Source organism: Poecilia reticulata, chromosome 17, assembly GCF_904066995.2.
Source record: "Poecilia reticulata chromosome 17, P_reticulata-male-v2, whole genome shotgun sequence".
NCBI lineage: Eukaryota > Metazoa > Chordata > Actinopteri > Cyprinodontiformes > Poeciliidae > Poecilia > Poecilia reticulata.
Genome location: NC_088846.1, coordinates 18,301,967 through 18,325,628, shown reverse-complemented (window position 1 = coordinate 18,325,628; position 23,662 = coordinate 18,301,967). Strand labels below are relative to the sequence as shown.

Genomic DNA, 23,662 nt, shown 5'->3' with positions numbered 1-23,662 from the left:
CCTTCACTTGGATTCCCTCCGGTAGATTTTCTACCAGGCCCATCAGCGAGCAGAAGAAGAAGTTGTGAAAGATGACCTTGATTTTCCGCGCTGTTTTATAATAGTAGTCTGCCTGTAGTAGCAGACGCCTCATGTGGATCAACACTTTGCTCTTTACAGTGGAGGATAATAGTATTCAGCGCAGGTAACTTCTGGTAAGCTTCATAGTGTGTAACTGGCACGCTGCATACGTCACAGGCAGATGTTATTGATTGGGTTAAATTTAAAACCACAACACAGTCCACGCCTCCACGACACAATCGTTTCTCAATAGCCAAGAGCCCAGACCTTGTGTACGAGGCACCAGGGGCTGGCAAAGAGATGTGATATTCTAATTCAGAAATCTTGCTTTGATTCACCATTGCAGTATAGAAGTCATTTTAGAAAAGTATTTGTTGAATTAAAAACAGGTGTGAGCTTTTGTATGTTTTTCACCTCTTTAACTGTTTTTAGCTATATTTTTGATGCTCCAACCGTCTTTGTGAAAATATTGTTTGGCTCCATTCCCCCTCTCAATCCTTCAATCAATCACCAGTCAACATACCATCATCTCTGAATGCCATGCGTTAAAAGGCTCTGTGGAGTATCAAATCTCACTCCTCTGTAATAGATTAAGATTAGATTTAGAACCCTTTGCTTTGCAGAAGCTAAGGAAGTAAACGCAGACTGACAACTCGGAGCTAGCATGTCCCCAGAACTTAAACACCGGGCTGATATCTGGCTGCCAGGAGCATCTGGAGCACTAGTTTGTTTTGCTTGTCATTTTGATTTGCAACACTGCATCAGCTCTGTTGGAACCCGTCAAGGAGGCTGGTCCTATTGGCAGTTCAGGACAGTTAATGAGCTCTGCGCATTAATCTGACATTGATTGTGTTATTTTTTCATTCATTAAATGATAGTTGGACAGAATTGATGTAGGACTTTTCTTGTCTAAGTGTTTTACATCAGAGTCATATACAACCAATCACACTCACAAATTAGTAGGCAACTTGGGGTAAAGTGTCTTGCCATTGTGCCCCTTCAGGTAAAGGGGCATAATTGTATGGTCCACGAGGAAATTGGAATCTAACTCACAAATTTTCAATTGCAAATAAACTACTTTACCCACAGAACTACAGTCCCCCCATTAGGTCTTGATTGCCGTCACAATTACCTCTGGTGAAAAATGATTTCTACAACAGATCAACACCACTTAAGTTACTTGAATTTATAACAGAGGTCACAGCAGCAACAGAAACATGGAAATGCACCATGGGCTTATTCATAGAAGCTATTTGATGTCATAGACCATAATTAGCTTATGGTATGCCGTTATTTGACAAACAGAAAATATTTTGTGGTGCTTCATGCAGAATTTGAGCTCAAAGAGATTAGATCTCTTACAATCTTTAAATGGCCTTAAATTGTTGGAGTGATTATTTGATTACTCATTAGAATAATTGTTTTGAAAAAAAAAACATAAAATAAAATAAATGCCAATTAAATTGCATTTATTTTGTTCAACTTTGTCAGTTTGAAGCAATAAATTATACCCAAATGTTAGACAAAGAAAAAAAATCATGACCTTATCTTATACATACATTTCGTTACCTTTTGAAGTAATTTCTAAACTATTACATCCCACTGCACAGCCAAGTTTAGTAGCTTACATATTGTAGACTATTTTTGTCGTGCATTGTAGCACAACCTCAGAAGATTGCATAGTGAGGAAACACTGCAGGGGGGATTTTACTTGGTTCTTGCTCTTCATGTCAGTTTTGTGTATAGGAGCTCAAAAATAAGCGAGGAAAGAAAAGGACAGACTCCGAACTACATTGCAGAGACTTTCAGAAATATGAGCTCCATATTTCCATGTATTGAAGTTGAGCTGCGTCTCAACTTCAATACATTTTATGCAAATCCATTCATTACATTTGAGTAATCCTGCTAATAAGCAGACAAATAACACAGGGTGCCAGGTATAATCTCCTTGGCAAAGGTAATTATCCACTGTGCACAGATTTTTGTTGGCGTCCACCTCTCAGCCGGTAATCAACTCTGACTCCAAACCTAGACTGATTGCTGTACAGCCGTTCAAAGAAATCAGCCCCATTTCCTCCCACCATCAAAAAAACAACACAGTTTAAGAAATTGGGAAAAATATTTATATCTCTGTTGTTTTGGTTTTTCTGTTGGAGAGAATAACAAGCTGCATTCAGCTCAGTTTGTCTGCAGATGCATTCATCAGCGCCACTACACTGTCAAGCGGGGGGCGTGACATACACGAGCAAGCTCACTGCGAAGCACATGCACAAGCAGCCACAATATGCGACCACAACCACATTCACAGAGGCACAGCTGGAGACTGATGCTGTGCTCATCAGTGTCACTGCTGCAGAGCGTTTCGCAGCACATATCGCAGCAGGAGGGAAGACAATGGGAGAAGAAGAAAGATGCTTACGTAAAGACGAAGATGGAAACAAAGGAATTATGGGATGCAAACATCCCCCCGGCAGGAGCACAGACAAAACATACATTTTGACAGAGTGACTCATTAATGGTGTCAAACTGGAGATTAATGCACCAAAAAAAAAAAAAAAAAACTGAATCAGTGAATAATTTCAGCTTCCAATTAAAAACTCAGATACATCACAAAATGGTGGTGCAGTGATGAGCTCAACAACAAATCCACATCCCCCAAAGACAAACTTGGGCCATTATCAAGACTGTAAGTGTTTCCATGGGTGTTGCATTTCTTTATCCCTCGTTTTCTAGTCTACATTCAACAGAGCTCTGCTGTCATGCTCTGTACAGCCGCCCACGTTCACCCTTGCAGAGTGCAAGAGAAAGGAAGGAGAGAGGGAGAGTGGGAGGGAGGTGGAGGAGAAAACCTTGCTTTCACAGTAAGAGACCAATGATACATTATGGGAGGACAAACCATATTGCTCCATGCTGCTTCTCTTACAAATGACTACAAAACCAAACAATAAGTGAACATATTGCAAAAATCGAAGGAGGAATGCCAGGCCTGTAATCCTACACTTTGGGGAAAACCACTGAACGTGGATGTGAGGGTTATGCTCTTTATGTAAAGACACTCATATTTGCCCATCCAAGGCTTCAGTAATTTTCTGGTTAATTAATTCAAATACAAAACAGCTTCTTTTATTGGACTAGTTCTACTGGATTCAGGTCCTGTTTACCCCCCAGGTTAGAAAAACATTTAGTTTTTAATAACAGCACCAATGTCTGTGTTTATGCAACACACAAATCCATAAAAAAAAGGCGAGTGGCCCTCTGATGTATAGACTAAATTGAAATTCAACTGCATTCATTTTATAATCAGAAAACAACAATAAGAAAACACAAAGTTAGGACAATAAATTTCCAAAATAGCATCATAAAGAAAAGTAAGTAAGGTACCAGATACTTCCTCAGTTATAAACAGGCATAGAAAGGGCCATGAGCAGCCAAGCTGCATAGGAAAATCTGGTTTTCTGAACTCTGTTAACAGATTTGAATTCCCAGATAATTGCCCATCTTGTCTACTTTCATTAATAGATTGTTTTTCACACGACATTTATGAAAACTGTTTTATATTTTCATAAAATATAAAACAGTTTTGCTGAGTCAAAGTAGCTAATACTTTGACTCACAGAAAAGTATAATTTAAGACTTCCTCATCTTTTGATTGAAAGAGCATGATAACAAAAAAAGCAGAAATAAGTAAACAGATAAGCTATAGTTACCAAGGCTAAGAAGAAGCTGGCTGTCTGCTGGAACAAACTTATTTTGAGTTGATTTTGCTTATGAAGTCTACTGTCTAGGCACCATGCAACAATTTTATATCAGCCCTGTAAAAGTTAACCTCACTGGGCTTGATTGTATTAAAGTTCCCTAATGACTATCTGTGCACTCGATTTCTTCTGTTTGAATGGTAGTTCCCAGAAATGCACCAAAAAAGATTATCCTGGCCAACACCGATGTATGCTTTATTTAAGGTCTGACCAGTTGATTGCAACTTTGACTCTCCTTTTTATACTAAGGGCTGTAACATCTAATATTACATATGCTGTCATTTTTATAAAAACAGTAGTGCGAAATGAAATAGAAAATAAAAGGGTAAAAAAAATTTATAGTATATCAAATAGGGACATATTCCAAACTTTTATTTGACTACTAATAAATTCCAGAAAGCGCATCAGAGTACATGTTGGTTGATTATTTATAGACTTAGAATGGTTTGGAGTTCGCAGGTTTTATGAACAGCATTCAGCTATAGAGTTGGACAGAACGGGAATCGAACTGGCGACCCGATTAAGGGACTAACTATCACCATCATTGTTCCACCAAAAAAGGAAAACTGGTCAATTCCAATATCTATGAATGCATCTACAGTCAACAGATTTGAACTGTAAATATGACATTAATCTATATCGTTTTGTTTCGATCAGAACCTTGCTGCCACAGGGTGGCTGTAATGCACCAAGGCAGGCTTTCAAAACTGTCAGACATAAGAAAAGCTACCAGGCTAAAATAAATCCTCTAGTAAAACCTGCTTGCTTTTCCACTCAGAAACCAATGTTTAGTCAGAACAAGAAGTAAGAAGCAAGCAAAGCCAAAGTCGACAACTGTCAAAAAGAAGCAACTTTCTTGAATTTCAGCACTGAAAGTCGCCCACAGCGTGGAAGAGAAGAGGAGGCGGCTCATCTTCAGATAGTCAGGGTTCCAGCTTCGTTTTAGTCTCCGATTACTCTTTGTGTTTCCTTTTATTAAAATATATTATATCAATCCATCCAGATTATGACCCATTTAATTTCAGAGGGACTGATTTTGATCAGACACTGTTCAACAGGAGAATGAACAAGAATGTGCTCCTTTAATAACTCGTATTCAAGACCAGTTTTTGGATGCACTCAAATTGTCACAAGCTGCTTATTATAACTTACCGTCTTTATCTCCCCACAGACCACTGAGCTAAAGAGATAAGGGAGGTGAAAGCAAAAAACTAAAGCTGACTAAAGCCAACTCAACTGGTAGTTGAAGTAGAGGAGACGTATGAATCAAAAAAAAAAAAAAAACACCAAGAGCACTGACAAATGTTGATCTGTGGAGCCTGGACTGGTTAACTACAGAGAGACAGACAAAATGTCCCTTACTATAGCTGTGCTAAGCATAAAACCTGAGTAACCATGGAGTGGGAATTACTTCTCTCTCTCCCTCTCTGTTCTCATAACCAATTAGCCAACCCACATTACTGAATCAAATGACTGGAGGGTTAAAGTTGACAGCATCTGATGCATGCTCCATTATGCACAGCAAGAACAGCACTATTTTCACAACCCACAACATGCACATGTGCTCCGTGAATCTCTGAAGTCATTATTTTTGCAGCAAAACATTATGCAGCCAACAGTCTCATTACGTGGAGAATGACAGCTCTCTGCATTTCGGTGCTCTCCAGTGGATAGAGCTTAAAAAAAAACAAGATACTTTTTACCTTCATTTTTAATCTGAACTGCACTGAATTTAAATGGGTGGGTTAAAAAAAGGGAACATTTTAACAGCTTGCCACAGAAATTTGTGTTGGATCGTTGCAATACACATTAAACCAATGCCTCTGTGAGTCAATAGACTGCTTTACACTCGGGGGTTTTGCTCTTAAGAGCATTGTTTGGATACCAGATGAGCTTGATGTCGTCTTGTTGAGAGGCAGGCCAGCTTACGTCAGCACTGCTGGCTGCCAGCCAGCACCACAGAGCAAGGACGCAGGACAGACAGGCGTGAACTGCAAAAAGGCCATTTTCCTCCAGGCTTTTCTTGGCTTTCAGAGCCCGTGAGCCTAATTCTGCTACAAGGCCAGTCCCTGGCATCCTCTCCAGATGGCAGTGAACAGGGGGGGTGACCAGGCAGATTAGGAAGAGAATGATGACTGGTTCCTGACTACGCATCCGGTGGCTCAGACTCATTCTCTCTTTCTTCCAGGCACATGCCAGCCATGGCCCTGAAGACCGGAAGATGCCGTCTGTGCGCTTCAGAAAGGTGCTAAGCTCGTTTATGACTGACTACGATGCTGAATGGCTGACAAAAAACAGAGCATTTGTGACGACTCACAGAGGCAATGACAACACTGCTGTGTCGGTAACCGTAACAAGCCTTTTCTAAAGCAGCAGAGGAACGGCTCTAGCCAAAACAAGATACAGTGCTCCTTCAAAATAATCATTTACCATAAGGGCTAAAAACAGATTTTCTTTAAGCTTAATTTTAGATAATTGCTGTGAAAACAGAAGTGGAAACTGAACCTTTAAACTTTACTCTCAGTAGTAGTAAATCTGTGTCTTTGTGTGAGAAAGAACATGAAAGTGACAGCGCGGATGGGGAACAGCGATGTAAATTATGCTCATAAATGAAGGCACAGTCAGTGAATCAGAGCAGATTTCATGTTCAAAACAGGCATTTACACTATTGTGGAGAAAAAAAGTTGAGACAGGTTCTACTTTCCTCAAAATGTTGGGAGATTTCACTAGAACACGATGCCAAAATATGTGATATGATGCAGACAAATGGCGTGAAAACTGCAAGAGGAAGACAAAAATTCCTCAGTGTTTAGGAAAAATTCATTAGACTATACATTCATATATGTGTGTGTGTGTGTGTGCGTGCGTGCGTTCGTGGGTGCGCTTCCTTAAGTTTTTATTTGTTATTGTGAGATGTATGTTATGTAACATGTGTGAAACTAGGTATCATTTGCATATTCAAATTAAATCAACTCATCTCCTGCATAGAAAAAAAGTGGCTATATGTGATCTATATACTACTTAAGGGAAGAAATGTGAAGAGAATTGATGACTTGACAAAGTTGAAGAACGTTTTCACCCAATTGCAGTCATTAAGGGTTTGCATGCTCAGAGTGCCTTTGGAACAGAAACGCAATGATTTATCAAAATGAACAGTCTTATAAAACCTCCCTCATAGCCATTTCTCATCCTTTCCACACTGCATAATGGAAAGAGTAAAACAGAGGGGGAAGTCGGGAACAAACCTTTAGAAGAGCTGAAGAGCCCTCTGAACAACTCAGACAAAAGTTGCTGCGTTGTTGTGAGCGTGTCGGCTGATTTATGACTGTCCTGTATAAGTGAGGCTGCATATCTTACATAAGCTCTTTCAACTAGAGACGATACACACCACACCACGGGGTAGCAATGAATGATTTCTACGCTGCCTGAGCCCATGCTCCTTTGTCACATGCCTTGGTTTTCTAGTTGTTGGAGAAACACGACTGAAAAAGGAAAGAAGCTAAAACCGCCTGGAGTCGTGGGGATTACAAAGGCCTCCCATCAAAAAAAAACAAAAAAAAAACGGTGTTGCTGAGGCGCAGCTCCTTAAACCTGGTAACAGAAAGAAACTGAAGCTACAAAAGCTTAAAAATGACCTAAAATCACAGTCTCCTTTGATCTATTACAGTAGCAGTTTGATGTGCAATTAAGAAATTGATGTAATTTTCAGAGATGTGATGGAAGAGCTGAAACAGAATTGTAAACAGGACGATTATCCTGGGGAAGACTTGTGAATATTACAAAATTTCTTCCAAGGTCGACATTAAAAATATTTTTGGTCAAAGTTAAAAGATGGGAATAAAAGTTTAAATAAAGTGTTTATCTATGCAACTTTTCCAACATTTAATAGGCAGGGCCACCACACTGGCTTTGAACTCAGACCTGCACAATGTAACAAATCGCAAAAATCTTCTCCATATCAATGTGTGCAATATCGCAATCGCACACTTCTCACTGGAGGCAATTTTTTTTATTTCAGGTGCTGCGCATTCAAATGTAATTAGTCAAGTGGAACAGACTTTCTCTATCCTTTACCACCATCTCTGCTTTGTAGTTTAGTGACCACAAATTTAAAGGTAAGATGTGGACACTAATGATCTAAAAAAAGACATTGGTAATGAAACTATTGGTCAATAATAATAGACAAATATCACAATATTAAGCAATGATGATGTCAAGTAATATTTCCCAAAATTGGTTTAGCTCTAGCATTAAGATCTGGCTTTGGTATGGATTCTGGATTTTTCTGAGTTAACAGAGGGACAAACTGTAACCAAGTACTGGTTCCAAACTCAATGTGGAGACTAAATGCCCATCAGAGTCACAAGAAATGGCTTCCCTATTCAATTTTAAATTTGGCACAAAAGTGGTGTCATAAACACAGCTAAAATCTATACATTACTGCATCCAAAGTCTGTGATTTAGTGCAAATTTTTGTTCAGACTTGTTCTAGCCCAAACCAGTATGACTACATAACATGTTGGAATGTTTATTCACAGCAGAAAAACATCCAAGTCTAAAAAATGAGGAGTTTCTCATGGCTGTTAAAAAAAAGGAAGCACTAGAGTGACATGTTGGCAATCTCACAATTTCGGGATTAGCACAGCAAGAGCTACGCGATTTGGAAAATAATAAGAAGATGGAATTATAACACACTCCAAGATGAATGCTGGTGACTTACTTGCATTAACGCCCACGTGCAGCAAGACCAGCTGCCACAACAGAGAGCAGAGCAGCTTAAATTACAGAACTCACACTGAGCAAGCTACTTCTTTCTTACGTAAAAACACAGCCACACTGCTGTATATTCACAGGGGAAATACATACTGCTGTATCGAGATGGAAAAAGCAGCATTGACCACACTGAGTTTTCTTTTAAATTGTAATGACTACTGCTATGAAGTGGGCCCACAAGACTCTGTCTGTGATCACATGCTTTTAAAACCCAGTGGGTGCCCTGTTCCCATCACACCCTGAATTATAGTTTTAATCATCTCTTCCTGTTTTCCAGAGTGAAATAGTATTGCTGTGAGCCACTTTTTTTTTTCTAGTACATCATGTCATCCTGCCTCTTCTGTTTGGCAGCATCTATCTGTAACTGTTCGCATGCAACTTACATACATGCATGTCCACCACATAAGTGTTCACAGCATGGTTTCCAAATCGTATGAAAACTCTGTCTACAGTCGGGTGAGAGTCCTTTACTGCAGCAAAGCCACAATGTACACAATAATTACACGGACGACTTAGCAAGAGAAGTGGCACAGAAACATTGTACAAATTGCTATGTGTGATGAGTGGCAGGGAAGTAGGCCAGCTGAAAGGATGGCATCCCCATCTGGGATTCTCTCTAGAGGTTACCTCTATGAGCAATCCCCGAGCCCAGAAGAAATCTGCAAGACCCAGACACTATTCTGCCTCAGACTTCTAAATATATTATCAGTACAAACCAGCTTGTAAACTACACCGGGTTTTATGCTTGTTTTGTCCTACAAAGGGATATTTTAGGACGCCAGATGAGCCAACCCAACATATTACGTTAGATTATGGATGGATGAATTAGCTGGGCACATTTGAGCATATAAAATGGCAACATTTTAGTAATACATGCCGAGTCCTTCCTTCGACTTATCGATTGACTGGATGTGCATCTGCTTTAATTCTCAATGCTCTGGTAAACAAAGAGCAAAGCCTTAATGTTAGAATTAACATTAAACTATTATATATATATATATATATATATAATAAAAAATAAACAGATGGTGAATCTACTGAGAAAGCCCAACATGTGATGTCTTATGTCTCCAGTTGTCCATTATTGAATTCAGACTTTCCATCAATAAAAGTTTTGTTGAGTGTATTTTACAATATTCATCTTTAATGGTCAGTGCTCTCAAGAATTTCTTCATCGCAGTGAGTGTCTGAGAGGCTTACCTTGAATATGATGTTGTAGGTGCATCACAGGAAGCCCAAGACGGGAAGACCAAGGAGGAAGGGAGAAAGGAAATCAATGAGTTCAATGCATGGCAATTTGAAAGTAATCAATTTCAAAAGTCAATAAGTTACATTCCTGCTGTTATTTGCACAAATTTTTCACTTCTTGTGAATAGTTTGCCGTTTGTTTTATGCTTAAAGATACATGAACGTCTTTTTCTTGAAGCTATCCAACTCCGTTCCAAATTTCTTTGAGTCCAAGTACACTATTTTTAATTGTTTAGCAAATGTTTTGCTTTTTGTCATAGTGCATGTCTAAATTAGGAAGAAAACGCAGCTTTGGATGCTGAAATACGTAAACCTATTGCTAGTTGATACACGCCATTTATTTATCATGCCGCTGATTGGCTGTACCCCCAAGAGCAGAGATAGGGTACACAGTGGATGTTATGCCCTACAGTGGTGCTAAGATGCTTTTCACTGTGCACATTAATGCATAATAAGGTATATTTGAACTGTAAAAATAGGCAATTAAAAGCATTTGTGCAGGTGTCTCAAGTATTTGGGGATTTCGGTTATTGGTAGGCAGCTAACCCCTGCAAATACTGGGGAGTCAACTGCATTACAAGTTTAATAACAGATCTTAGGAAGCAGCCATTTTGTCATTTCAACTTCGAGTTTTTCAGTCTGACGATGCAAAAAGATGACTCGTGTTTTGTAATTATTGACCCATCTCAGAACCTCATTTATCAAATACTTAATAGTATTTTATAAAAATATTATTTTTAGGTTTCATGAATGAAAAGAGTGAGACCATGATAGAATCCTAGCCTTTAAATGATCAAAAACAGAAAATAACTAACCTTACATAAGTGAATATTTCAGGAATAAGTCATTTTAAATAGGCCAACATGTTTGAAGTGGAAAACTTTTTGTAATAGTCTTTCAGCTTTTTTTAAGAAAACATATTACAAATGCTTTACCTAGAAGGGAGACAAAAAAAGAAGCTTCAAAGATTATCATTATTCTGGCATTTGTCAAAAATGACCAAATTTTGCTGATCAAAATGACTTAACACAGAAGTTTTAGTCTGACATAATGTCAACTAGTTAGGGGAAAATAGGGCTATATGTCTTTGCGTACAGGAAAATATCTAATTTCAACTGTATTCGCATGCCGTGGGCACCATTCAAGTAAGCTCTGACACGCTCCCATCATGTTTCATCATACAGCTTGATGGTATTTTTGTGATGTCAACTTGTCTCCGTCTCCGACACTCTACATTCCTACTTCACTATTTGCCTTGGTAAGGTAATATTTTTGTTTTCAATCACAACACTGACAGTGTGCACTTGCAAACTCAGGCAGTTTCAACAACGGAGCTGTAAACCGAATACCAAAATATGGAAACAGATTATTCAATTCGTACAACTCTCAAAATGCCAAAGCAAGCAAAAACCACCACAATAAAGCTTAAAGTTTGAACAGTTTCTGAGAGGGCTATGAACTCATGCTCAAACACCTCTATTAAGAAATAAAATCACTAATGATGTGCTAGCGTAATCTTTTACGGAAACTTCTTTCCAGCCAATGTTCCTGTTCACTGCCTTCACGTCGAAGCAATCACGTAGAGATGTTTTTTTATGCTGAGCTCAGACAATCTTTGCTCATTCAATCTCTTGTGTTTGATTGGGGTAGTCGATTCTCCATCTGAGCCATTTATCTCTGTCCTCTTCTCTCCCTGGGCTTCTCTTGCCCTGACCAAAGCTGAGTGGCCTCTGAATGCCCCCATTTATTGTCACTCTTAGTCCATTCACTGACACACAGTTATGGAAGACTAAATAATAAAAGCAGCAAAATGTTAAAGGCAAGCTTCATGTAAACTATTTTACCATGAACTTTATTGCATACTCAGACAGAAACGGTGCCTCCAAGCATGGATATGCAGAGAAATAATTGATTAGGAAGTGCAGGGCCTTTTCTTTTTTTTCATATTAAAATTCACAAGGACTTTCATGTACAAGGACAACCAACAGCTTCTTCCTGAAAAAAAAAAATAATAATGGTAAGCGTATCTTGCTGGTTATACAGTGTGTCCTAAAACGTGTGATCTGCAACCAGTCCATGTTTGGTTTTGCAGCAGCTATCCCTGTCCTTGAGTCACTGCAGACTGAGGTGTTTCATTGCTCAGCATGGGTCATATGCAGCAAAAAGAATTTGCAGTGACTCATCACCATGTCACTGGATTCACACAGTGCATCATATTGTAGCTCTCTCGGCTCTTTTCCTACAGTCACGCCTATGTGTTAACTAACACAGTGACCAAGAACAGAAATGGGACTGGAACATTTTAAATAGAGTCATAATGAGAGGTTAGATAAACAAGAATGGAGTGGCAACTCTTTTGGCATTTTTTTATTATTTTTTTCTAAACTCTAAAGCACTGTCCTGAAATGACTGGCTATAAACTTTTATTTGAACTTTTAGCATGCAGGACAGGGTGATGAAAGATACCAAAAGGTTATTTCAAGTGTTTATCTGGATTATATTCTTGATCAATCAGAGGCTGCATTTTGGAGCATTTCAATGATCTTTACACAATGTATGATGGGATACAATACAACCCTCCCTCATCGCTTACATGCACACACATTGCTGTGCAAAAGTATTGATGTCTATTGAACATTTCCACAAACTTCAATGCCTTTAAAAGTGTCTTATATACAGGATTTGCCCACAATAGCTTCATCACACATCCAACCATTTGAGTTGCATTCTGATTTCCAAATAAACCAAACCATGACCACTTGGTTAGACAACTGCTCCGCCTTCTTTGTCAGAGGCAAGGTTGAGAGCATGCTGGACCAGCTGCTAACAAAAAAAATTGATGCTGTAGCCCCTGAGCTGTAAAGGTAATCATCGTACCGATTTGAATGAGAACTTTCAGACATGAGTGCGAAAAAAAATGGGAGAAAGAGAATAGATTGTTCCAGACGGATGCTTTTGAGATGACACTTAAAAGGTAGGAAGAGCAGGGCTTTTAAATGCGTGGGGCGTGTTCTGCTGGGTAATTGGATGGGGAGCCGAGTTCTTCAGGGGAAACAGGGGCACGATACAAGGAAAAAAAAATAAACCAGAAAAAGTAGCTCCACACATTTAGTCAACGTCACCAAGAATACGCATAACCCATTCATTCATATGTTTAACCCATTATAAACGGGAGTTGCTTTCAAAGCCAATGTCTGCTCTGGTTTTGCACCCTTGCTACTGGCTGTGCATGGGTGGAGTGGAGCAGTCAGCCTTTTACATCCCAAAATTTGATGAAACCTTGATGTGGAGTTACCAAATTCAGCAGCCAGTTGTTTGAGATTCAGATTGTTTTTTATTTTTTTGTCAAAGGTTGCTAATTTTACCATTAGTGTCAATTTTCAGGTGCCCTCTACAGTGGAGTGTTGTTATGTTTCATAAGTTTGTGTACAATACTATTTAAGATCTTGAAATAGGACTGATATTACTTTTGGTTAACGTTTTAAGGGTTCTTAATGTGGCTGAACTGCCATTGACTCGTTTATTCCTATGGTGTTTTTGACACATTTTGAAATGCTAACACTTGTTTGTGACATGCTTACGATGCATGGGCTTATTTTCAGTTTATAATATTAGAGCATTGAATGCATTAAATTAATTATGTTTGTTGCCGAACATTTGATTAATGAATTATTTAACAAGCTAATTTAATGTGAAACTTAATTATGAATGTATGAAAGGAATTTTGAATCATTATTAGTAGCTATGCATTTGATTTGTTAACTGCTGATTACTAATTGCACTTTTTGCTGACCTTTACAGGTCAAGATTTTTTTTTATTACGACCCTAGAACCTCTAAGAGCGGTGAGCTGGTACGACAATTTACTTATTTTTTCTCTTCTCTTTTTACCTCTGGACCTTGGATGCACAGAGTTCGCATATTGGATGAAAATTTGTGCTGTTTGTTTTTGCTGAAGACTTAACTAAAGGGAAAAAGCCCTGAACTCTTGAACTACTCCCACAGTCACCGGGGGAATGACTAAGCCTTTTGAAGGACCCGGGGAGGAAGACTCAAACTGTAATTGTTTATTGTTTGTGTTATTGGTATAATTGTGTCTGGTGATGTCCATTTTTTAGTTTATTTCTTAAATACATTTTTGCAACTTAAATCAAGTTTATTGTTTTGCCTTGCTCATTCACTTCAAGCTCACACAACAAATATAGTTTTCTGTCGTCCTCCATCATATACATCCCGTTGCAATAATTAATATAATTATATGTTAGCGTTACACATACAGAGACAACATTGAAAGCTTTACCTGATGCTACAGTGAGTGAGACAGGATCTTATCCAAGAAAAATAATGATAGGAAAATAGGAACTTTTTTTTAAAGATGTAATGGTCACAGTAGAAAGTAGTTGATACTGATAGAACTGCAAATGACAAGGTAACTGATGCATCATGTCATGTTAGCGCTACACATAGCTGAAGCAGGTAAACCCTACAACATGAATGAAACATGTTTGAATGGATCATCAAGTAGCAGCAGCAAACAGTTTACAGAAACAATAGCAATCATGTATGGAGCAAAGGGGATTTGTCTATTTGCTCTCTGAGGGGAGGGGGGTGAGTAGAAGAAAGTGGGGGCTATAGCTGCAGCACACTTTGAATAGCGCATTTCAACGACTTCCAGTCACAATATACGACACCTCTCCAAAACGTCCCGTTGCTTCCGTCTCCCCAGGCAACCGTTTCAGTCAACAGACGCCCATTCTGATCAAGGGGGAAGGCAACTGTGTGTGGGGAGATTCACACATCAAGAAAACACGCACTCTCACACAGAGCTACTCCAGCCACCTACTTGAGTTATATAACACATGTCGCTGCCTACCCGTCCACCAGCAGATCTGCACTGCACCCAGCCAAGAGCAGAGCTTCATTACCAAAGCTTGTACACAGCAGAGGAATTACAGCTAACTTCCTAATCTCACCCAGCCTGGAAGATTCATTTCAAACATGAGGGCAGGTCCTCTGGGCTGTTGATGCTAAGTGACCTATATAATGTCCTAACAGTGAAAACTGAGATTTCAGTGAGATGGATTTTTCCCAAAAGCCACACCTGACTATCCACCAGGGTGGGTTTTGGCTAAAGATCAGTTTTCAATTTGGGCCGGTTAGCGTATCCCTCCCCAGCACATTTAAACATAGTCTCTCTTTTTTTTTTTTTTTGCTCAAAGCCCCACTGGCATGAAGAGACCACAGGAATATTTGTTTTATTGTGTAAACAGACAAAATGGGTCTTTGAATAAGTCCAGGCTGCGATGAGCTGCCAGCTCTTTTTTAGGCCAAATCTAGATTTTACGCCTGCTTCAGACACAACAAAGAATACTGTTTTGTAGCTGGTGATGTTCTCTTGAAGCCAAATAGGTGAAAAGCCACCATTTAGTAGTTTTCATTTTCAAAGAAGCCCTGCAAAAACACTAGAATAGTAAAAAAATAAATAAAAATTAAATGGTTTACCAATCTATTTTATGAAACTACAATGCTGATAGGTGTTTAGTTGGATTTTTCAGTGTTCCTGCTGCAACTGCAACATGAAGGACAACACTGTGCTACTTGGAGGTAATTATTGCAAACTATAAGTCAAGGATGGCTGTCAGAAGACTTCAAAGAAACATAATTCAGTTAAATCCATCATTAAGACATGGAAGAAGCAGACCACTTATTTAAATGTGTCTGGTTTTCATCTGCCTAACAAACTGAGTGACCTGGCAAGAAGGTGAGGAAAGTCACCAAGAAAGTATGCATGAGAACTTAAAACCTTCATATAAAAGCAACTGTTCCCTGGGTTCTTCAGTAGATGGAGATGTATATAGTGGCAAAGAGAAAGTCACTTTTGAGAAAAAAAAAAAAAAGACATTTAATAAAACTGGAACGGTCCAAATATATGCAACTCAAATAGAAGAATCTTCTTTGGTCTCATGAGCTTTTTTTGGACTACATCCCATGTTTGGTGAACATCACATTCCGCAGCTTATCACAAGCACACCATTTCAATGTAATGCATAGTGGTGACAACTATTATGGGATTCTCTTTCAACAGCAAACCCAGCAAGATGATTAATGAAACCCATTGGCAAATCCTGGAGGAGAATCCGATTCGGTCTGCACAAGAATCAACAGTTACCATAAGATTTTGTTTTACAGAAAGACAGCCAACCCAATTATGAAGCAAATGCTGCACAGAAATGCTTCATATAACAAAAAACATCATACAGTCACCAATTGTGAAACCTTGGTCAATGCTCCAGTTTAAAAAACAACAAGCCGAGTCTTCTGGAGTGGTCTAAGCAAAGCCCAGTTCTTAATCCAGGTAAGAACCTTTGTTTAAAAAGTCAGCGTTTCCTTTGAGTTTATTAAATATGATTTCAAGTATAAAAGACTGAAATATTCACGAGAAGCAAATACATAAACATTGCACTTGCCAGACAGAGAAACCAGTGCAAACAGATATTGGTTATAAAATAAATGTCTTGAGTAGAAAAAATTGACTATGCTTAAAATCAGCTGCAATCAGCTGAATACCATAATGGTCCAGTTTCAGAATGGAATGGACTTCAGGAGCATGAAGCGGGATGCGAGATATATCCTGCGGCAACGCAAGTGCAATAATACGTTCCTTTTAACGTTCCAGTATTTTATTTAAGGCCTGCAGTTCGTTCCAGTACGCAAACACAGAATTGAGGGAGAGCTCATCTACTGAAAAACAGTGTCAGGCTGCTGAACAGTGCACTTTTCATGCCAGACTCCTTAAGAAGGAAAATCTCATCATCCAAAGCGAAGCTGCACTGACACAGCCCAAAGCAAGACTGTGAAAGGATTATTATAAATGGGCACCACTGAGCGCGTCTCTCTTCCCAGAGGACGATACAGTTGTGTCTCGGATCAGAAACACTACATTTCTTTTTTTCTTTTTTTTTTTTTTAAATGGGACCAACTCACACTCAGCAAATGCTATAGTATTGCGGTAACCTTACAAATTTTCCACAGTAACATTGCTGCTGACTGGCAGAGAATGAAAAATGTGACTCGTATGACTGACTTGTTTGATTTTACATACATACTTTTTTCTAATCTGATAATTGACCTTTAATGTTAAGATATTTTGGGACCTACATTGACTGTTCTATCAGGTAATGGTTCTCGTTTTTGGGTCAAAACGAGTATCATCTTAATAAATGCTACATTTCCTAGAACCACCATCCTTGCATACTTAACAATAGTGCAACAAGATAATGTTTTGTGCATTTGTTGTGTAATATTCACTTCACTGATACAACATATTTGGTTGAAGGATCAATTTTGTTATGAGTCATATCTTTACATGTTAGAACATTAACAGACTGAATCCCAGGGGTGAGAATTTTGAGTGGCAAAATCAACTGGTTTATTAATCACAAGCTCAAAATATAATATGGCTAGCTGGTATAAAAGAGTTAGCTCAAGTTACAAAAAAAATATTTCTGTATTTTTGAGTATTTGTATCTCACTAAATAACTCAACACCATAAAACTTTTTTATGAATATATTGCTACCGTGTGTAAAAATACAGGATGCAGGAAAAAACGTCTATTTGTTCTTTATTAAGTAGTTTTTAACCTTGGAACTGAAACATAGTTAGGTTTGGTCTGCTGTCATTCCAAAATCCCAGTTTGGACTTCAGATATCAATAAAAATAGACATCACACAAAATACAATTTGCAAAAAATAAATAAAGATAACCAAATGCTATTAAAGACAATGAAAGTATCACCAATACTATTTGTTATGTTATCTTGTCATTGACCCCACTTCAATGTATTTTAATGACATATAAAATAAAGGAACAACCGGTTTTGACATGAACTATATGTTTCACACTTACATTAAGCAAGAATATTTTTAAAATATCATTCCATTGTGGGTTTTTACAATTAGAATTTTGATGGGAAGAAGCTCACAAAACATGGCTCCAAAGGTTGCAAACCCTTAAGCCCAGCAGTCGGACAAAACTTGGATATTACATATTAATAAAAGAAAATTGCATAATGCACCAGATGACCCTACTGTTTAGTGACAATAAAGAGATGTTTGAAAATGAAATAAATCAGGACCATCTAGACTACTTTGAAGGAATGTTGTGGGATTGTGTTATAAATCTGGTTAAAACAGGCAAAGATTCTTTTTCTAAAAAATTTGATTTACCGGCAGCGTCTGTTATTACTAAACCTCTATAAATCAGCGACAGCTTCACAGATGTGCCAATTACCCATGCCATGTGAACTAAGTAAGCCCCCAAACCATCACAGATGGTGACTATTGAACTGTTTGATTACAAGTAGAAACGAGGTCCCTTTTATCTCTGGATCTGCATCATCCATGGCTTAAAAATGAATTATCAAAACGCTTCACTTCATTCAATCTTAAACAAATCAGGCCCAGAAAATGTGCTTGCTTTATTTTTTGATTTGATCATAAATGTGTGTTTTTTCCCTTTTTCCATTGTTGAATTTGGAGCGGATTTACGATCCGGGAGAAGGTTTGCAGAATATATTGAAGATTGTAATTTCAATGTATGCAATATTAAAATCACAAACACTGTCCACACTGCAGTACATCTATATAATAGCAATATATTGATTATTGAAGGTATAATAATATACATAGCAGTTATTTATTAGTATTTTGATTTTGATACAAAAACTTATGCAGAATTATATGATAAATATCAGATAAATTTAGTAGTAAGCTTTTTTTTTTTACACCTTCAGTTCAAACAGAGGAACATTGCAAGTATAACAAGCTGATATTAGCAGGTTAATTGGTCAGGCTATCTGCTTGGATAGAAAACCTGCAGTCAGCTGCTTGAAGACTATCACACCATTGTTACACTTGAATTGTTAAAATTACAGCAAAGACATCATTGGACTATATAGTCACAACCATGATTTTGACAAGCCAAAGCCTTAGAGTGTAACCAGTATGTATCTGCCTGTGTGTGTACGGCCATATGCAAAGTTAAGGATTGGGCCTATTAAAGAGGATTTGCATGCTGTCCTTTTCCAAACCAAAGCTGTATAAGATTTAAAGTTAAAACAAGCCAAAAGTTGCACATTTTAGCGAAAAGAGTATAAAGCGAGGCAGAAAAAAAAAATTAAACGTGCAGGTGGGAAATCTTTATTTTAAGTTACCTTCACTTAACCATAGAAGATATTTGTGATAAAGCAATCTATGAATCATTTCTCTACTTGTATGACTTCTCTATTTTTCCAAAGAACAACAAAGATGCACCATTAAGTTGAGCAGCTTATTGATTTCTTTATATTACTGGCACTAGCAGTAGCAGCTTTCTATGTAATGCATCGCAGTCATATTCAGCAAATTAGAATATGCATGTATGATGCTTGTTTGTCAAATTTAAAGTATCTTTTAAAAAAAAACTTCAACTAGGTATTACAGAGTATTTGTTTGATTCTTTCTGTTGGTCTATGAAATAAAATATTGGAAAATGTTTTATTTTATATTCTTATAGCATGTTAACTTATGTTAAGACCAGCTGAACAAAAGAAAAACCCAAGTTTCACATATAGGAATACACATTGAAACAAGGGGTGTACTATGAAAAAATAAGAAAAATGGAGCACAATAAAGCAGTCTCCCACACTAATACTCAGCTATGGCATTTTACACTTTATCAGTTGTCATCCCCATATTTGAGAAATTCTAAATCTGAAAATGTCAGAAATATGATCAGAGATTAACTTTTTTTTTTTTGGTTTGAACTTTTTTTATTTTGATTTTAACATTCCACATATCTAACTTTTACAAACAGCATAGTTGTAAACTTCTGCAGCTTTGAGTTGTCTTTTCTTAGACAGAAGCCTCTCTGAAAAGCCCCTCTAAGTTTTTTTGGGTCCAAAACGGGAACTGTAATTGCGTTCCAAGAGGGGTTTGTAGTACATGCAGTCCGCATACTGCACCACATGACATCAGTCCTGGGTCATGGCCAGAGGGAGTCAGCAGTGGAATGACTTTAGCCTATTCCAGTTGAGGGGAAAACAGGAAATGGGAGCATAAATAGCAAATGTGGGGGTCACATTACACTTCCTCTTCACGTATTCCCACAGAATCCAAACCATGTCCTCAAAACAATACGACAAATAATAAATGTGGAAAGATACCTCAAAGTCAACTACTACTACTAGTACAAAAAATCTGATTAAAGCAATATGTAGTTATCACAGTCTAGCCCGAACAATAAGCAGCAATATAAACTGTGAAAACACACTTGGCATATTGCCTGACTTAGTTGTTTGAAGGCTGGGAACATGCGGCCAGTGGACATGTCGAAACACCATCAAAACAATGACATCTCCAAAAGGAATGTAGGACCTGGGTGATAACGCTCAGCTGGCACATGTTAAACAAGCTGCACTGACAAGAGGTCTAACCACACAACTGTTCTCAGTTCACTGAAAATAAACAGAGAGCAGGTGATATATATAAGGTTGGGATATTCTATTTGCAGCCAAGTGTGAGCATTTAAGTCACACTGCTGCATTCACATCCAGCCTTTACTACCACACACACACACACACAACATGTGACTCTCCTATTATATATGCTATACAACAAGAATAGTAAAACAAGTTTGAACTACTGCAATGAGGATGTTCGCTCTCCATACAGTCACTTGCGACCTCACGTAGCCCAGTGAATTTTTCCATTCAAAACCTTTTCCAAACTCAGGTTTTAAAAAATGTCTGCAAAATATATAACATTGCGGAGATTTGAGGACAGACCAGCAGCTACAGCCAGCCAGCATCTTCACAAGGTATTTTGCTTTTATTCAGGACTTGATAAACTTTTTGCACCAAAACACATCGCTCTCAGAGACTTGCCTTAAAATGTGTCCCAGAGTGATTCCGTTTACGTCAAATAATATAACTTATCAGAGACTTACAAAGTCATGACATCCTCTAGGCTTCTGAAATTGTAAAAACTTTTACCTTTGAAAATGGAAATCTTATTACTCTGGTTTTCAGAAAATACAAATAATTTTGGTAATTTTACTGAGATAAAACAGAAAAAGTTCTGTCTGATTTAATGTTATATCTTTTAAACGTAGAATAGGAAAAAATACTTGCAGCAAGTCGACCAAAACACACTGTTCTTGAAGAGTGACAGATAAAAAAAAGTGGCATATCCTTTAGGGAATTACGCTGAATTTCCACAGCACTGCAGTCTTTAAATAGTCTCTGCGTGTTCTCAATTACATGGCTAACTTTTTACACTCGCGCTGTCTGCTGTCAAACACTGCGGCATCATGGGCTCACAAACTATGTATGTCACATTTTCTTCATCGAGAATATTCTTACAAGAAAGAAAAGAGGGCTCCCTGAGGGCCGCAAAAGTTTCTTTAAGAAGTTTGTGCTTTAAGAGAAAAGGCTACTGAGCCTTGTTATTCTGGAAAAGTACAAGACTGCTCTCAGCAAAAAAAAATTATTTTCTTTTGCTGATATTGCGGAATTTTCTTTTTTTTTCCATTTTCTCAGACAACTTTTGTGAATTACTAAATCAAATTCTTTGGAGCTATGCCTTAATTGCATCAATGAAACCATTTTGTTAGACTGAAAGTGAATATGAGTTTGTGATTTAAGATTTAATCTCATTGGTTTTGAGCTGGGCCCGTCTAAAATGCTCTGAGGTTACTTTCAGTGACTCGATGCTATATAAATAACTGAAGTAAAATTGATCTTGGCTCAGTGATGATGTGGCAACCTGCCCAGGGTGTACCCCACCTCTACTGGAGATAGGCACCAGTCCCCCTACTACCGCTAACAGGCTAAAGATAGAAAATGGATAGATAGATGGATAAAATGGAATCCTCAACTGAATGGGATCTGAATCCTTCCGCGGAGGAAGTTTCCAGATACAAAGTAGTTCTATTCTGGGCACACTTCATTCTTCCCCAAGATCCTCTGTCCATCCCCAACCTGGACCAGGCCAGTATCTTCCCACAGTTAGTCACGGGACTGCTGGCAAGCTGAGGGGACTTGGAGGCATATGCGCCTTTCCATCTGTTGCTCACTCTCTGCTTCCCAAAACCCTTCCTCTGTCAGTGGCCATCTGCTTTTAGCCCTTCCCCACTGGCAGGAAACATGAGCACTTCCAACATAGGACATGGCTCATGCACAAACTGAAAAAAAGGAGAGTAGCCTATAGCAAATTTAATCCGACACCAACGTAATCCCCCCAAACTAAATGTTGCATAGAAATAGAAGAATACGACCTTCTACATCTACAACATGAAAATGTGGTTGAAAAGTGAAAAGACCTTTACATAAAATGCTGTAAATGTGGGTTGAAGGTCATTAGGGTTTACTTAATTGGCGAACAAAGAAGCTGTGAGCTAAAAAGGTCCAGTTTTCAACAAATCTTGGTGGCTAATAAAGTTGTCACCAGCCAAAGAGTTGTCAAAGGATATCCCATGTTTAGAGTGCCAACCGCACAAGTATACAGAAAAAAATGTAAAAATTTGACTCTAGCTGTATGGTCCAGGACATTTTTAACTGCACTATTAGAAATATCTTTAAATAATAGCAGTCGTGAAATACTGATTGTTCTCTCCTTTTGTCAGAATGCACTGGTTTTAAACAGTAAATAAATACTGTTTTGAGAAAAAAATAAATAAAAAATGGCATCAGTATTCATATTAGTAAGCATTAATCATTTGAATAGGACAAGATTCAGCTTGCTGTTTGCCATACAAAAAGCAGCAACATAATCCCAGTTCAGTACATTTGAAATCAATATTGCTCGATATTTTTATAAAAATATTTTTAACTATTTTCTTGTATTTTCTATTGTAGTTAAAGAGAAATCACAATCCCCTTACATTTGTGCTGACAGGTCAAAGCTTAAAAACGGGAAATCAGCCACAAGATTCTGATTGGTGTATCTCTAAAAAGTACATTTATCTTTATCATCCAGACAACTAATCAATCCTAGTTACGATCTAAGTCCTTCTGATGGCTTCACTGTTTGGTAAAGATAACGTGATGTCTTCTTTTGCAGATCTGGTCAACTAACCAAACAAATTACTCTCAACTATTTGATCAAATGGCCAGAGATGACCTCTAATTTTTCATCACCCAGGAGAAAATTGTCATCTTAAGCCCAAAAAGGAATACTGTTGGTGTCGATTTTCTTCTTTCCATTAAACTGGATTAACTTTTTACATTTTCTTTAATAAAAGGGCATTAAAAAAAAGCCAAACCAGCATTTCATTGACAATTCCCTTCAACCGAAGTTTAGATCAGGACTTACAAACCCTGAACCCAAATATGACAGAGTGAGAGAGAGAAAGTCCTCTACTTTATTCATATGAGAGATAAGAATGAGTATGAGTATGCGACCGCCTTTTCCCTGCTCTTCTGCATTTAGAACATTAGAAAAAAAATTAGACGTTCATCAACAGGAGAGAGGGGGCCTTTGTTAAGCAGCACAATGGAGAACATTCTGCAGTGGAGGACAGCGTCACATTCAATGAGCCAATGTTGTGTTGTTGCAGCCGAGCGAGGACAGCGGGACCGATGCAGAGACTGCACTCTGACCCCAAAAGACCTGCCCGGGCCCTTAGATGGTGTCTCTGTTTACAGCTCACCAGTTCAGCTCATCTCTGCTGACCTGCGGTCAGGAGTCAATATGCACTGGTAAAATGAATTTCAATAGAGCTGCAATGAGCAGTCTGAAGCTCTCTGGAAGAAAGAGTAAAAACAGAGGGAGGCATGCGTGAACAGTCGT

At 38.1% G+C, this 23,662-nt stretch overlaps 1 protein-coding gene across 3 annotated transcripts in view; it reads right to left on the bottom strand.

Annotated features, from left to right (window-relative positions):
* The window catches only part of agap3 (ArfGAP with GTPase domain, ankyrin repeat and PH domain 3), a 145,930-nt gene that overhangs the window by 108,207 nt on the left and 14,061 nt on the right, over window positions 1-23,662 (bottom strand). Inside the window, exon 1 of one of the 3 annotated variants that reach the window (XM_008434268.3) lies at window positions 9,789-9,884. The exons of the other annotated variants lie outside the window; for them this stretch is intronic. Within the exon in view, the coding sequence (XP_008432490.1) occupies window positions 9,789-9,813 (25 nt within the window). The 5' untranslated portion in view covers window positions 9,814-9,884. Of the gene's footprint in view, window positions 1-9,788; window positions 9,885-23,662 lie in introns of those variants that run through there. 3 annotated transcript variants of the gene reach the window in all.